At 43.1% G+C, this 17,849-nt stretch overlaps 1 protein-coding gene across 3 annotated transcripts in view; it reads left to right on the top strand.

Moving 5' to 3' along the window:
• ADCY2 (adenylate cyclase 2) overlaps window positions 1–17,849 on the top strand; it is a 376,288-nt gene that overhangs the window by 205,511 nt on the left and 152,928 nt on the right. Inside the window, exon 1 of one of the 3 annotated variants that reach the window (XM_079144909.1) lies at window positions 4,492–4,623. The exons of the other annotated variants lie outside the window; for them this stretch is intronic. Coding sequence (XP_079001035.1) covers window positions 4,507–4,623 — 117 coding nt within the window. The 5' untranslated portion in view covers window positions 4,492–4,506. Of the gene's footprint in view, window positions 1–4,491; window positions 4,624–17,849 lie in introns of those variants that run through there. 3 annotated transcript variants of the gene reach the window in all.

Genomic DNA, 17,849 nt, shown 5'->3' with positions numbered 1-17,849 from the left:
GGAGTTGGTTTAAGAGGAAAGGTCATAATGTTTTCATTTGCGACAAAAAGAAAAAGGCTTAAAGAGAGCTGATCTTATGATCCATACAAAACACCAATATTTTGGATTGAACATAATTAAATATCTCACTTTTTGAAAAACTGTGAAAGCCAATACATAGAGGAATGCTTTACGTAGTCACAGGAATGTAGGTTTAACAGAAAAAAATCACACCAAAACTACTTATTTTTTAAATCATGAACAAAAAAGCAGCACTGAACTTCCTTACTGATGTCACACAATTTCTATACAGTACTTTGACTTAAATCCAAGAGCAAAAGTTAAGACTCTCCTCTATTTTTGGTAAGCACCTGCATGGTAAGCTTAGATGACTCCCCACCTGGGTTTACCAGGGAGTGACCTTTTTAATATTTTATTTAAAACAGGGCAGGTTTGGCACTTTAATACTTAATATCACCAACAGTAAGATTTCTCAGATTTCTCCAGTTTATTTTGTGCATCAATTTGTGTAACAACCTCATTCATCTTGGTGTTCAGTACCACCCCCTCATCACTATTTGCACAAGAATACTGTGAACCTTGTCAACCTGGACAATTAAATCCACTTCACAGACAGGGGACCAGGGCTGGGCGGGCATGCAAGCCTGGCATTCAGGATCACCCCCTTCCAGTTCTGCACTGGGGAAGCACTATACCAGGGAGCTATATCCTCAGTCCACTGTTTTCCGGTTTCAGAGGTCTCAGTCCATAGGCAGCTGACTCCATTCCTCAGGGCCAGAGGTGAGGCTAAACATCATGGAGAAGTGTAGAGGAGGAAAGCAGTTCACATGAAGATCTGGAACCAGAGAGTGGTAAAGCACTCTTGAAGTTGTTCTAGATTTTTACTACTAAAATCTGGCCCTTTTGCATGAGGAGAAAAAAGAACAGAAGGAATTAATATTTCCGCCAGTTCTCATATTGCCATTCTTATTCATCAGAAGAAATTCAAGAATTGCTTTAATAGTGTGCACCACATTACATCATATAGATCCTTGAATTCTCACACAACTCAGATGTTCTGCCTCATTGAGAAATTCCAGGGCAAAATGTTTCAATATGCTGCAATTTATGGGTGCTATTAAATGAGGAATGAAAATCAATTCCAGGAGAAATCTGTCAGTAATCCTCGAGTCAAGTCTGCAAACCTTTCTAGTAAGTCTTTTAGTTAGAAACAGTAAGATTATTGCACCTTTTCAAATATTGCACCACAGACTGTGTTTGGATCTGGACTCTGCCTCCTTTAAGGAGAAATCAGTGCTTACCGGTCTAAGCACCAAGGGCCTGGGGAGGGACTCTGTCAAAAATCACTGCCAAGTCTTGATGCCTAAAGAACTTAGATGCTGGAGATTTTAGGAGCTCACACTGGAGTGTCCAAAAAATATTCCCAATTATTTGTTTATTTTTTGTAGAATGGTAGACATTTTGGTCTAAAGGACAAAAATAAAAGAGTTACAGCAGGGAATCAAGCAGATTCTTTTAATGGTTAAGTGTATGTAAGAGACTATTTACATCATTGCAGTAGAACAATTGAATGGTGCAATAAACCCTCCAGACGTTTCCTCTGTATAAGAAAGTTAAGCAACACCCCTGCTAATGGCCCTGCTGAGGAAGCCATCCACATGTCTGGCTGGAGACATCCAGATTATAACAAGCTAACCTTTGTCAATGACACCAGAGAGACAGACCCAAAAGCCCAGAAGTTGTACCCTAAAAAGGGCACTGGTTTTGATGATGCTGGGGCCCCTTCCAGTCTCCAGTATTCCATGGAGAATACATTTTGCATTCTGATAAGGCTTGTTGATGCTGTCGTGAATGGAAAGGACAATCTCGTGGAGAGACTCAGAACTCTGCATCAACTGATGTGAGTAAAGTAAGTCCAGTAAAAGGGAATTAGAAAACCAGCCATTCTTATTGCACTATACCATCTTCTGATATTTGTCACTTTCATGAGAAAAGCTGTCTCCATTCCAAAATCAAAGTGTCAGTATTTTGTAATTGCCATCATACATAATCACAGATTACATATGCAGGCAAATGTAATCACAGATTTGCTACTCTATCTTTAAATGTGGGCAAAAAAAGCCAATTTGGATTTAACATCATGGGACTGACTTCAAAATGTTGAAGTCACGCATCCTGCATATATAATACCACATTGAATGAGCACAGGTGCCCCCCCACATCCCAGCTACCGGAATCGAGGCACCTACCAAGTCTTCACCAAATTGAAAATTAGGATTCATGACTGCAGTTTTGTTAACTTCGTATGTGTCTTCAAAAGGTATTATTCATAGGGTTTTCCTTTTACAGTTGCCTGAATGCTCTTGGGATATTGGGAAATTTATTTAAGAGTTTTCTAGATAAGACCTGTAATATGTTTACATATTATCGAACATTGAATAAATGTGTGTTCATGCATGTGAAAATTCCTCCTAAAGACTGATCTTTTCATACACAAGAAACTATGTAGAACTATATAATATGCTCAGAGTGAGATGCAAAGCGCATAGGAAATAATAACATGCACATCAACCTGTGCCTACACTTTTCAAATTAGTGTTTTCACATAGATTCTTCTATCAGGGCCTGGCTCTCCTATCACAGTTCCAAACTCAGGTTTCTTTGATATGTGTTGAGGATTACCCCAGCTGTAGGAAACAGTAGGACCCAAGACTGTAGGTCCCTGTTTTCTTTGTACTTAAATTCTGATGGCAAGAGACAGGTGGAAATTCCATGGGAAGACACAGCAGGCCGAAGCATGGTGGGGAAGGCTGAGGGCCGGGCGGGGAGGGCCGATCAGCACACGCTCCAGGATGTGGTACTGGAGTTGAAATGTGAATTGCAGAAGGTCACAGCCCCATGAGGACCCCAGGTAAAGCGCCCTGATCAAAAGCAGGGGGAACTAACAGGGTCCTGAGGCAGGAGCCACACTGACAAGGGGAGTGGCTGGTGGGAGCAGCCAGCGGGCAAGGCAGAACCAGGTGACATGCTCCAGGGAGCAGCAAAGGCTGGGATTTTACTGTGTGCTGGTGGGACTCACTGAAGGGCTTTAAGAAAGGCAGTATGAACTGATCAATATGCTAGAAGGATCCTCTTGGCTGTCAGTAGAAGTCAGGTTGAAGGAGGTGGGAGTGTTGGTAGGACATTGGAAGCCGTGTGACCTAGTCCATTTTCTGTTGCTACAGCTGAATGGCACAGCCTGGGTAATTTATAATTAGTAGATTATCTAGCCAAGGTTCTGGAGGCTAGGAAGTCCAAGAACACAGTGTGGATGTCTGACAAGGACCTTCCTGCTGCATCATAACAGGGCAGAGGGCATCCAGGATGAAACCGATCAGGTGCCAGCTCCAGTTTCTTTCCCTTCTTAGGAACTCACTAGCATCATCATGGGGGTCCCACCCTCGTGACCTGATCTAATCCTATTACCTCTTGAAGTCCCTGCCTCCAAATATATTAGCATATGACTTTGGGGATTAAGTGTCCACGCCATGGACTTGAAGTCACATTCCAACCACAGCACTGTGGCAGTATAGAGAAAGGAGAAGCGTGGGTGGAAACGGGCAGATCCAGGAGGCATTTTGAAGCTGAACCAGTAGAAGTGACTTTTGGGATTAGCTATTGGATGAGAAAAATAACCGAGAGAATTTCCTAGGCTTTGAGCTTGACCATCTGGATGGCAGCTGATGTGCCACATCCACGGTTGCAGTCTTTGGTCACAATACTCATGGGGAAATGGCGAGCGGAGGAGAAACCAAGAGTTGAACTTTGAACAGTCAATTTTGCGGTGCCTGTTATGTCCCGGGAGAGATGCCAAACTGGCAGTTGTAAATAAAATCTGGAGCTAAAGATGAAACCTTGGAAGTCATGAGCATGTAGTCATTGTGTATTAGGGTTCTCTAGAGAAACAGAATTCAAAGGAAGTCGATTATAAAAAGGGGATTTATTTGATTGGCTTCCATGACCAGAAGCCAGATAGTCCACAATGACCATCTGCAGGCTGGAGAGCTGGAGGAACCAGTAGCTGCGCAGTCCAAGACCCTGAAGCATCAGAACAAGAGCGATCATCAGTTTGATACTGAAGGCTTCTGGAAAACACCTGGAGAATCACTGGTAGAGTCCACTTTGGAAGACTGAAGAATCAAGAGCCTGATATCCTCAGGTGATCACAGCAGCAATTAAGAACCTGTTCAAGAAGAATTGAGCTTGTATCTGCTGCTGCTTCTTTATTCTTCCAACTTTTATTCCATCCAAGCCATCAGCCTGTTGGACAGTGCTGCTCACACTTAGGGAGGGGCTCCACTTCAGTTGCTATCCCACATGCCAATCATTCCTAGACACGACCTCATGGACACACACAGAAGCCCTTAATCTTCAGCATCTCTTAATTCAATTAAGTTGACAATTCAAATTAACCATTACATGCTGTTTGAAGCTTCAAGTTCAAATGAGATCCCCCAGGGAAAGGTAATGGTTAAAGAAATGATCAGGGGATCAGGACCAAACCACAAAGCAGGCCAGTGTTCAAGCAGCAATAGAGGAGAAAGAACGGCAGGAGTCACTGAGAAAGATCAGCCGATTATACAGGTATTGGCTTTTTTTTTTTTTTTTTTTTCCTTTTAATTTGGTCTTGGGGTCTCTTTTAGTCAGTTTTTCTGCTGTTGTGACTAAAAGACCTGGCAACAATTAGAGAAGGAAAAGTTTATTTGAGGGCTCATGGTTTCAGAGATCTCAGTTTATAGATTGCTGACTCCATTCCTAGGGGCTTGAAGTAAGGCTGAACATCATGGCGGAAGAGTATAGTGGAGGAAAGCAACTCAGGACATGATGATCAGGAAGCAAAGAGAGAGCTCCACTTAACAACAACAAAATATACCCCAAACACACACCAATAGGGGCCCACCTCCTCCAGCCACACCCCGCCTGCCTCCAGCTGCCACTCAGTTAATCCCTATCAGGGGATTAATGCGCCATTGGGTGAAGCTTTCATAGCCCAATCATGTCACATCTAAACCTCTTGCACTGTGTCATACATGAGCTTCTGGGGGACACACACCTAAACCATAACAGCCTTTCTTGCAGGAGAGGCTATCATTGCAGCCCTGCTCTGGCAGAGCTCCTGGGACTTGACTGTGGGGTCTACATGAGCATTTCATGGGATACTCTGCCTCCTGGCAGGGGTCCAACCTGTGACCAGGTGTCCTCTCATAGAGAACTTGTTTCTCCTGGGAAACACCCCGTGGCTCTTACCTGTCCTGTGTCTGGCTTACGCCTATAAAGATAGCCACCCTTGAGAAGATCTCTGATGGGAGAGGCAATGCAGAGGAGGCAGCTCAGCAGAGCAAGTGAAATAACATAAGTGGTTCTAATAACTTACAGACCCCAGAGAGAAGGGGGCAGCAGGGCAGCATGTTTCCCAGGCTAACAGGAAGTGCTGAGCTATCCAGAACGCATGTTGGGACACACACAGAGGGTCCTGTGAGAGGAAGACACTGCTTGGGTCCATCCAGAGCATTATCCAGGAAGGTGTTCTGAGGAGAGCTGGCACTGGTGCCCTTGGAGCAGCAGGCGTGAGCTCCGTGTGCCCATGCTGTGATTCACAGTGGCAGGTGTGGGGTCCGTGAAGTACGTCAGATAGGTTGCATCTACAGTCCCAGTGGAGTTGGGAATGTGGCCACCAAGAGAGGGGGTCGTATAAAGCAGATGTCTGCGTTAACCACGCTGAGGAAGCGGGAGAAGGTGACCAAATGGGAAGGGTGTCAAAGGCGAATGAGCCCTGCTTCCAACACAAGAAATGACGGCATTTAAATTTTTTTAAATTTTATTTGTTCTAATTAGTTGTACATGAGAGTAGAATGCATTTACACATTTTATAGGTCATACATAAATAAAGTGTAATCTCTCATTTTCTAATTATACATATTGCAAGATCACATCAGTCTAGCAATACATTTTAAACCAACTATTAATTGTTTCTACTGTATTACATCATTTTCCTCATATGTCTCTCTTGTTCTGAATCATTGAATCTAAGGAAGGGATGGGCAGAAGAGTTGGTTGACTTTTCTGGAAAGGATCTGAGTTCATGTATTGCTAAATAATCACAGGCATAATCCATCCTATATACAAGCTAACATTCTGGTAATAGCTGTCAGGAAAGTTTTTAACCAGAAGGAAAAAATGAAAATATGTTATTTAAAATAGGCAAATAATGACATGGAACCCACATGGGGAACAAAGCCATAACATAAGAGAATTAGTTAAGAGAAAAACTCAAGCCCAGGTAGGTTTAGCTATATTTTAGAAGCACAATGAAGTTAGACCATGAATCGAGTGTTGAAAGAAAACCCACTCACCCTCCTGTTCATCACTGAGCACAGAGCATCACTATCCGGCTGTCTCAAGTTGGGGAGTTTCACCTAGTAGAACAATCTGCATCATAGAATAAAGAGAGTGAGGTCAGGACTTTCTCCTGAAGACAGAAATCAACCTGCAATCAATCTAATAGTGGACCTCTTAGAGCTGAAAACCAGAAAGCCAAGTGCAGCCCCTTAGCATCCCTGGGGCTGCAGGTCCTGAGGCCTCTCTGATCTCCAGCTGACTCTTGCAGTCTGCCAGATTCCACTGGGAAAGCACCAGAGAACCACGTCTGGCCTCACCACAGAAGGTGGGCATTGGATTCTTTTTTTTTTCATGACCCTGTTTTCAGTACCTTCCTTGTGTGACCAACTGGGACTTAATTTTAAGAAATTAAGGCTTAATTTTCTAAGTAACTAGTGTGGAATAAAATCACAAATATCTTACCACTGACTATAGAATGAATCTGGGCCAGTCTGATGGAATCTCAGGCCCAGTAGGCCACACACAGTCTGCTGTGCTAAGGACAATGACCATCCCTAGGGGAGGCCTACTTAGGGGTGTGGACTGTTCCTCTGGGATAGGCTCCAGCAGTTAGAGGTATTGAGTGGAGGTACTCAGGGGATCACAATCCAGAGTACTGTCCTTCCAGCAGGTCTACCTGGGTCCATTCCTGCCATCTTGAAAACAGACTGTGAGCTCTTTGGTGGCAAGAGCTATTATTCCATTATTTTCCTTTACAGTCTGGGCTATTATCAGGAATCTTGAAACTGTATCTTCCAACATTTTGTGCTCCCCATGGTTTGGAGCAATGCCTGGATTCCCAAGTAACTCTGGGGAAGCCATTCCTTAAAGTCTTCCTCCTGTCTTCTGGATTCCATGCAGGCAGGTGCGATCTGTGAGCACCTGAGCTCATGACTGTCTGAACACATCCAGGTGCTATCGGACTCTTCAAGATGAGGCCCCTTCCACCTCTACTCACACCCTCGCCTGGTCTGGTAAAACTTGAAACACTGAACACAGATAAACAAAGATTTACGATTTGTGATTCTCCCAGTCCCACATCACTCTCCCCAAGAGTCCCGTGTGGTTTTGCCTGGTGTATTTCTATGAACCCTGGCTATTTTATCCTCACTGTTAGAGAAGCAATCAGTCTTCTCCCAGTAGGGAGTGTCACAGACTTTGTGTGTTTCTTCTGAAAAATGCAATTTTTAGGTCAAAGATACAACACAAGCTTGAAATCATCTCAGCCTGTTAACCTAAGCCAGATCTATTGGCAACGTGCACTTAAACTCGCCATTGTGGAAACCCTTGGCTCATGGATGCAGCAGTGATAATGGTTTGCAGGTTGAGCAATCTTCAAAACAGTGTGAGGTTTTGACATTGATGGGCCTAATACTCAAACTAAATACTATTTCAGATCTTTTCTGGTGAATTTTATTAACCAAGTGAGGGGAAAGTGTTTAGGGCAATGCACAGGAGTGGGTGTCACAAACAGTGATATCACAAACCTAGTAAAATGTCAACAACAGATTCTAAACATTAAAAAGGCAGGTCAGGAAACTCAAAACATAACTTTGAAAATCTAATGCTTTCTAGTGAGCAGGGCTCCTGAGTTATGCATGGCATTTTGAATGCTTTGTTGAAAAACAGAGGAAAACCCTTTTATTAAAGAGCACTGTACTCTGGCAGTTGATATAAATGAATATAAAATGTGACAAACTCTACATGAGACAGAATTGACAGAACTCTCAAAGTCATTAAAAATTTTAAACTTGTCTTTAAATAAAGTTTGCTTTTTATATGTCTTCGTGAAAAATGTTCCTTTTATTTCCCATGTAAATTAGCATTTACAGCTACTGTCTTCTGCCTTTTGTGGCATTAGCATTTTATTTTATTTTATTTGTTTGGGAAATGAACAAAATAAGAATGAATCCTAGAGCAGGCTAAAATAAGAATACTGTTATGCAGGAAAAAAAAAAAAAAAAAGAAATGCACCAATTTATGTATGTTGTGGTTGTTTCCTCTACAAAATGATGGGTTTAAACATTTCTTTTTCTTTTTCTTTTTTTTTTTTTTTTTTTTTTTTGATGTCTTTCTTTCCTCATGAAATTGAGTGTGCTGGGCTATATCATCCTTCTAAGTCTAAAATAATAGCCAGTGCAATATTTCAGGTAGGAAGGGGTTTGGAAAACTTACTTTTTGATGCTTCAAAGAAAGTCTTGTGCTTGCTGCTCAGCTTCTCCTCCTTGAGGCACCGTTGAGGAGGGAGATGGGGGCTTTGAAGACCTGACCCTCCGTGTCTGGCTCCACTGTCAGCTCAGACCCTTCACACAGGAGAACCCAGGGCAGAGACCCAGTTCTGGTGACCTGGCAACTCATCCCTCTCCTGGGGAAGTGCCCTGGCTCTGGGGAGGCCAGGAACCTGCTCACCGCTCTGAGGCTCCTTTTAGGAGCTCAGGTGAGGGCCTAGCAGCTGGCAGGGTGAGGATAAAAGGGGTTTGTGTTAGATGATCCACACTGCCCATCACACCTGTCCCAAGACTCTCAAGTCTGTGGACCTTCATCTAAACCTTCGTTTCTTTTATGCTAAAACTGGAATTGTGCAAAACAGATGGAAAACACACATTGCCCAGAACCCCACACTTAAGGAATGACAGATGATCCAGTGGAAGACAGGAACATGCTCTTGCTGCTTGTGGGTGAGTTATCTTCAGGTTGCACTCCATTAGGAGGTCTCGTTTGTCATTTGTAATATTCTTAACATTTTAGGCAAGTTGAACTCTGTCTTCTGCTTGTGGGTTCCTCTCTACATCCAGTCACTCAAGAGTTGTGATTGCTGTTTTTCTCAGTGTTCTTTCCATCTTGCAAGATTTCCACCACCCTTCTTCTCTGTTTTTTAAAATTAGAACTTTCTTTGACATGTTTGTTTTTCTATATAGAATGCGAGACTGCCTTTTTCAGGTTTCCAAATATACATTATTCGTTTAATCTTCCAAACCCAAAATGGTGTATTTCTGTTTAAAAATATATCATGACATCAAGTAACGAGCTGTTAAGTTTTCTTGCAGAGTTCATTTCAGAATTTCCTTCTGAATTGCGTGCAGGTCCATGTGCTCTCATGAGGAGCTCATTTCTTTCGTCACATGATTTTTTCTGATTATAAACAGTACACAGGGATATAATTGGGGTGGACATTTACCTTGGGTCCAGATGATGAGTACATTCTCTCTTCAAGCCTCTAGTGCCTTCCGCCTCAACCCAGATGGAGGTGGTCCCCAACTTGTGCTGGGCTGGGTCCTCCTGCACCCGTAAGCTGAGAATATCATGGGTGAAAACACACTGGCCATGCCTCACCTTGCCACCTGTTCTGGGGATGTGTTCTGGTTTTGCCTGCAACCCGGCAAAACTATCTGGCACAAAGCCAGTTTCCTATTAGCACGTTTGGTGGTGCTTCCCACCACCAGAAAGTCAAAAACTCCAAGGTCAAATCAGGGAAAGTGGGACCCACATTCACCTCTTGCAAATTCTGTTCTTTGTTACTCTGTTTCAGGGCTTGGGTCCTCTCTGAATGACGTCAGCCTGCTGGGCAGCTTTGCTGTTCCTGTGCGCACAGCAAAGGCCCAGCATTGAAAGAAAAAATTAAATACCCAATACTTTTAAAAATGTGCTTGGTGAATTATTTTCTAGTTTCTTTAAACATTTCTCTTCTAAATCATGACGTTTTGCTTTTCCTTCCACGTCTAAATTTACCTTACTCTGGAGAGATAAGTGGAGTCCGTTTGCATTCATTACCCCCTGTGTTCTGATCTTTAACAATGCCCCCTAATCTTCTTTTAGTAACGTAATTCTATTTCCTTGTCCTTTAAAACACGGTTTGTAAAGTCTCTCCACTATTTCTCACATTTGGGCGATGTGGAATATCCTCACCGACATGGTCACATTGCAATGATGGTTGATCCAGTGGCCCCAGCGTGTGTGCCAGTGACCCTCCCCCCTGATAAACCTGCAGTTTCTTTCAATGTTAAAATCAATAAGTAGATGAAGAAGGAAGTCCGCTTTCCGAAGTGCCTGCTTCTCTCTCCCTGCACTCCCGCTCCGCGGAAGACCCGCTGCGGCCCTGCCCCTCCTGCACTGCCTCTGCCCCGCAGCCAGCTCCATGCTCCGTGGTGGCCGCCACCCGACCCCGCCCTTCCCAGCCGCGCGTTTCTCCACTCCGGACGTCCTGGGGCTCCTGCCGGCTCTCTGCTGGGCAGTGGTTCCTCCCTGCGCTGTTTTCCCTTTTCTTTTGCGTTTGGGGCCCATCTTTCATGCACACGTTGCCTGGAAGGTCCAGGCGCACGCCCTTCGCCCCAGGCGCGCTCTGCTGCCGGCTTGCACCCGGCTCTGCCCCACCCCGACTCTAAATCCCCGCCTTTGCCTCCTCCGCTGGGCCCTGTTTGCCCCCCACGCGACCAGGTGCCCAGCGGTTTCCTCCTTCACAGGAGCGCTCCTGTGGCTGTCCGCAGCCACCTCCTGGTCCGCTCTGGTGCACGCTGACTCATCAGAGTCCCGCCAGGCAGTGTCCTCGCAGATCCTCCTGAGGCACAGTTAATACCGGGCAGGCATCAAATGCCGTGAACCGGTTAATAATGCAGTGCCCTTCACAGATGTCCTTTGAATCATTACTGAGAGGCGGGATTACGGAATTGTTTTTAGTGTGGCCCTGATTCTGTGCTGTTTGCTTTTGGATCCTTTGGCACCCCTTGACACCTGTGTGACCTTGGGAAAGTTATTTAACCTTTGTGGTCCTTGTTTTTTTCATCTGCAAATGAGAGGTCATGACATTACCTACTTCAGTTGAGTTTGGCGTGTCTTCTATATTTTACCCTCATTCAAGGACCGTGTGCTCACTAAAGGAAGATGTGTACTCGATTTCCATGTGACCCAAAGAAAATTCCTAGAAAGAATCCAGTGTTTTCTGTCAGGGAGAAAGGATGGCTGAGGCCCTTGAGATGTGTCACTGGCTTCACTGGGACATTTTCAAGAGTGATAATAAATGCAGAGCCAACATTTGCATCTTCAGGGACCTTTGAAAGAAAAGAACTGATGCTAGCCGTTGAGATCAGGATATACCTCTTCTGCCAACAGACGCTGAATAAGGAAATGCTGAAACCTGGTAAGAGCAAGGGACACGGGCCCTTGTCACCAGGGAGACTGTGACCAGGCTTGAACAAGAGCTTCAGGAGGCATGGTGACTCCTGGGGTCCCCAGGTGTCTGGTGAGGGAGAAAATTCCCAACTAAATTCATTTCCTTCTTTCAGTAGAAGGTACTAGTAAGTGATTACTTAGAGATATTTCTTTATACTGAAAATAAGTGAGGAAATGATAAGATACTGCACTTTAGAGTCAGGGTCTTTGTTTACTCAGCATGTGCCCCAGATTCCACAGTAGACTCATTGCTATGCTACTGACATTTCAGTGCTAAGGACAGAGAGGAATCCAAAAGCTGAGAGTCAGAGGCACAGAAGAAACTAGGTTAACTGCTGTGGGACAAGGGTCAGATTAGCATTCCTCATAAACAGCACCAGATGTTGGAAAACAGCAGAGCAAAGATCCCAGAAATACTGAAGGGAAGTTCTTTGCAGGTCAGTTTGAGTGCTAAGTGAAGCTACCTTTTGTAAGTTTAAGTGAAGACTTCTAAGTGTACCTGGTCTCAATGCCACTTCCACACATCTGCTGTGACAAGGTCACTCAAGGACTTCCTCCAGCAAGACAAAAGTTCATTCAAATGGAGAGGAAAGGGGAATAAGAGAAATGTGAGCCCGGAAATCAGGAAAACTTAGGAGTTGAGACTAAATAATTATCATTTTTATATAAAAAAATGCCATTTTATATTAGGTAACAATAATAACAAAAGTCTGATGATTTTAAGGTAGTCAATGATTTTCACCCAAGAAAACCAATATGTGTGTGCATATATATGAAAATATATATAAGTAAGTATATATATATACACACACATATATACCCATATATATTTATTATAGTATATCAATTGTTTTAAGTATTGCTTGATATATGTGTGTCTTGATATATAGTAACCCATTGCTTTTAGCATTATTGCTTTACGTATATGTCCTCTGATATATGTGCACATATATGTATGTGTGTGTGTGCGTGCGTGCATGTGTGTGTGTGTTGGTTTATCCCCTGGCTCTAAGTCATAGTAAATGTTTTTAATTTCATAAAGCTTTAAAGGAAAGAAATAGATTTTCATAGTCATCCAAGTGGATCTTGGGTTAATAAGTTTGAAAAACTCTCCTCTGACTGTCATTTGGAATTCAATGCAAAGGCAGAAAACATACACTATTTATGGACAAGACATCTACTTCAATTATGCAGCTTAACACTCTCTATGTCCTTCACATGATTCTTCTATCACGTGCAATAAGATTTTATTCCAAGGACCAGGTAAATAGTGCTGCTTATGTTTAGGCCGTGAAGGTCTGTGTCCAGCAGCACACTTCATACCTGCAGCTTGGACTGCTGGGGTTCACAGTCAGTGTAGTGTTTTCAGTCTGAGGAACTCGAGTATCACCTTCCGTAGGATCTCATGCAGGGTGTTACTGCATCAGCACCCAGAACGACAATGGCTGAGGTCTAGGCCAGGGCTTGGGCCACAGGATGTGTGGTTGTGCTACAGGTCGCCGTGCGGCACAGCACAGCTCCGGGGACAGGGTTCCAGGGGAAGGCTGCTTTCAGGATGGCTGTGTTCACCACCCCAGCACGCCTGTCCTCAGGCACCCAGATGGTCTCCGGGAACAGTCACTGCAGGCTAGCTGTTGCTCTGGGAGGAGCCGTCAACCCACCCAGAGTCACCCTGAGGGCCTCCCTTGGCCTCTGAGGCATGCGTAAAGGAGGTCAAACCCTGCCTGATCAGCTGACAAACCCTGGGTGGACTTCTTTCCTGTTTTGTCTTGTTTTACTTCTTTAATCAGTTGGTCTGGGTCTCTCCATGCCTTGGTTTCCCCTCTGCAAAGTATGAATGATGTTATCTGGTCCACAGGACCATGGACTGTGTGCGTGTCCGAGATTGAGAGCAGCACAGATGCAGCAAGCTACAGAGCCCGTGGGCCCTGGGCCTCTTGGGGGCATCGGGTAGATATTCACCCTAAAGGTCCCCTCCCAGTTTCCCCATCTTGCAAGTTGGTCATTTTGCACAGAGATGCAGCTATTGTATGAACTCTTCCAAACACTCCTGAGCATTTGCGGAAGCGGTAGCTCCAACATACACTGGGGATTTCCAGCTTGATGAGGGTAAGGAGGCAGGAGGGCGATAAGCCCATCGGACTGTCACTACTGGACATTGACCTCTCCCTCTCGCTTCCTCATTCCTCCACCATCACTGAGCAAAACTTTAGAAATGTAAGCCATCCACAGTTGCTGCCGGCTGGACTGTACTTGGCATCGATGTTCCGTGAACTTCTCATTTTTCCTCTCCAAGGAAATAGTTCAGACCTGACAGGAAACCGACCCTCCTCTTCCTTCCTCTTTGTCCTTGAAGGAGCCTGGGGAGGAGCCAGATGCTGAGGGAGACTTACGTGCTCTCCAGGGCTCAGTTTCCTCCTGTGTAAACTGAGGGCTCTGGACCTACCATCCATAGGTTCCCTTTCGGCCTAGTGGTCCATGATTTTACAGTTTTCCAATATTGTCACTTTGTTCATTGATTTTCCACCTTCCCTCTATTTCCAGTCTGTGTTTTGAGACCTTTCCCCTTAGGCTCGTCACTCTCCTTTCTGGGGACATCTGTCTCCATCCTGTGGGCGTGATGTTCATTTCTGGGGGCACAACACTTGTCCTAGCTCTTACTTTAATTGAAAATATTCATGTATGTTTATTACAAGAAACTCTTCAGAGCAAAGAAAAGGGACAGAGTTTTCTCAGGAAATAGTTGCTTTTGTATTTGTAAGGGAGGGCATTACTATGACACAATAGGAAGTAAATACTCTTACACTTGGAAGCGTATTCTACAGTCATATTATCGATTGGTGATCCAGAAGCACTGTGCTTGGCACAATCATGACTCCAGATGATGAGACCCACTAAGCCACATTGCTCAGCAACATGGAAATGCTTACTCTCTAATAATTCAAGATAAATTTTGTCAGGTAAGGTCCCAGGGATAGAAAAACAGCTCACGCTGAGAATTAAAATAAAAAGTATATAATGAACCAATCTTAAGTTGTAAAATACAAAAGATATTAACTGTAGACAAAATGAATTAAGAGCATTTTGTGGCATTTAATAGAAGTTTAATGTGCAAAGTAAATTATTTTAAATTTGTATAGCAAGCCATTTCTATTATCATAGGCAAAATAGATTTCTTAACAAGTTCTCAAAAAGTAATGGAACTGGATAAAGGTCTTTCGTTTATGGCTATGGTTTAAACAGTGATAGGTCAGAAGATAAGGTGCTGGAACATACTGGACGTAAACTGGTCTAATAAATTTCCATGGTCTGTAATAAATCACTTTTCTAGCTAGAAAATACTATAAGCTTTATGTTTTCAAGGTCACATTAGTGGGAACCACATTCAGAGACTTACTTCACTGACAGCACTTCTTTGTCCCTTTGGTCAGCAATATGATAGTTTTGAACTATGCCAAACACACGTAGGTTTGTTATTTTCCTGTGTTCCTTTTCATATGGATGACCATTGAGTAAAATGTCCTCTTTGATTTCTTAGAACCACAGATACTGTGTTGATGTGGAATAGAACATGGATATACAATAATTCCTGTTGTTTACATTCTGATTTCTTCTCAAAATAAGCATGCATAGCTGAGCTTGTAGGACGCCGTATTTCTTTATGAATGCATCATCAGTTTACAGAAAACACAGCTAAACTCCCAGTGTTTACCATCAAGAATGGTAAATTTAACAAATTCTTGGAGTCTGGTGTATCTAAACATAGCCTTTGCTAAGCTACGTACTATTATGTACATTTTCAGGACCGAGCAGAATGAATCTAGAGTTTTTCTGAGGTTCACTCTATGACTGAAGAGCAACGAGACCTAAGGAATGTAATGTAGCCTTCAAAGTGAGGGGGACTCTGCCGGACCTTACTCACCCGACACCTGGGGTGTGTCAGAGTCTAGGTCTCCAATCTGTTCTCCGCAAAGTGGACCATCTGCTCTTCCCCACACCTTCCCCACTTCTCACCTTGATGGACTGCTCAGACCCCCCACCCTAGGAGGAGCCATGCTGGTTCTTCTTTGTCTTGAATTCTTCAGATTCAGACCATCTGCCAATACTGATGCTCTACCTCCAAAGTGCACCCAACCCAAGGACACTCTCTCTGTCCTTGACCATCCTTCTCCCTGGACTTTGGCATTGGAAAAACTGTCTTTTCTCACAGTCTGGTATCTTTATTCCCTGTGCAATGGCCACACTAAGAGTTTTGAGAATCCACCAGTCAGTGTTGCCCTCATCTTAGCCTCGGAGCAGCATCTGAAGCCCTTGTCTTTAGAATGGTCTACAAGGATGGACTGGGCATGGAGCAAAGTGGTAGAGTCCTTGCTTAGAATGGTTTATAAAACCTCAAATGTTCTGCCCCAACTGAGTCCCTAGCCTCATATTCTACCACATCTCTTCTTTAATTGAGGACAGGGTTCTGTCCTTTTCTTCAGTCTGGGGGAATCTGGTATTCACTATTGCCTCTGCTCCCCACCTTTCTGGCATGAAGTCTCTGCTCCAATACCCACCTTAGAAATGATTCTGCAGCCACAGTTCTGGTCCAGCACCACCGTGATCCACCACGCGGCCTGCACTGCTGGTCCCTAGAGGTAACCAGTATCAGGCATGGATAGCATCTTTTTCTTTTCTCTAAAATTCATTCTAATTCATTTTACATGATAGTAGACTGCATTTTGACACATCATATATACTGGAGTATAGCTTCTCACTCTTCTGATGGTACATGATGTAGAGTTACACCAGTCTTATTGTAATATATGTACATAGGGTAATAATGTCTGCTTCATCCCACTATCATGGATAGCATCTTATCTCTTCTTGTTTCTTCTCTCTCTTTCCCACTCTGCTAAATTTCACAAAGAAATGCCAGTGACCAAGCATAGCTAAAATAATACTTGGAGAACAAATTTAGAGAACTCATTCTTTTGGATATCTGGAAGATATAAAATAAAGAAAGTATGATTGTGGCATAAGGATCAACATAGAACTCAATGTTACAGAAGTGAATATCTGGAAGCAAACCATTGTACTTATAGCCAATTGGTTTTTGACAAGGTGCCAAGGTAAGTTGATGGAAAAAGAATATTCAGTAAACAGTGGTATGATAGCTGATTGTCACATGCAAAAGAATTCAGGTAGATATCTGCCTCACACCATATGCAAAAAATAACTTAAATGGATCAAATATTTCAATGTAAGAGCTAAAACTGTAGAACTTTTAGAAAGAAAATATGGCCGTTGATATTCAAGGCCCATGGTTAACAGTAGTTTCTTAAATATGGCACTAAAAGAACAAGTAAGAGAATGAATCAAAATGCATTCTGTAAAAATAAAAATAAGTGAAATTTTAAAAATAAAATAAATAATACCAAAAAGAGAACAAATAATAGAAAAAATAATGTTAAATTTGACAACTTTTGACTTTAAAGGATGTAGTTACCAAAGTTCAAGGACAATGGGAGAAAATATTTTAAATCATATACATAATAAGGGACTTGTAGCAAAAAATGTAAGTAAAGAACTAATACTTCAGTTAAGAAGAAACAAAGTATGTTAATAAACATTTGTCCAAAGAAGAATGTATATATGATAAGGTACCCTCCATCATTAGCATTTTGGGAAATTGCAACCTAAATCATAATGAATTGTCACTTTATTTATTTATGATGGCTCCAATCAAAAAGACAGACAGTAACAAGTGTTGACAAGGACATGACTAAATTGGAACTCTATACACTGCTGGTAGATTTATAAAATGGTGCTGCTGTTTTATAATTCCTGAGGTAATTATAGCCCAGTAATTCCTCTGGTAACACACAGTTACCATAGTAACCAGCAGTTCCCTTCCTGTGTATATGCCCAAGAAATGAAAACGCATGTCAATACAAAACTTACACTGACTGTCCGCAGTGGTGTTAGGCATTGTTCACTATAATCAATCCAAATGCATTCTTCTAGAAATATCTCTGCTTATTCCATCTCAATGTTGGTGATTCTCCTCTCAGTGTCAGGGGGTTGCCATAACCCAGTGGCAGGAAAGCACGACTCTGCCTGACCTCATGAAAGGACTCCACTCTACACGTAGGTTAATCCACTGTTATTCATTGACACCTCTCGGGACACCAGCCACCTTGTATACATACTGTGAAGACTCACACCGCACCCCATTTATGTTCACCTATCATGTGCCAATTGAAATTGAAAAACAGTCAAATATT

The sequence above is a fragment of the Sciurus vulgaris genome (genome assembly GCF_902686455.1).
Source record: "Sciurus vulgaris genome assembly, chromosome: 6".
In the NCBI taxonomy this organism is placed as follows: Eukaryota; Metazoa; Chordata; class Mammalia; order Rodentia; family Sciuridae; genus Sciurus; species Sciurus vulgaris.
Note: the sequence above shows the minus strand (reverse complement) of the source record. Positions and strands in the feature narration are given on the sequence as shown.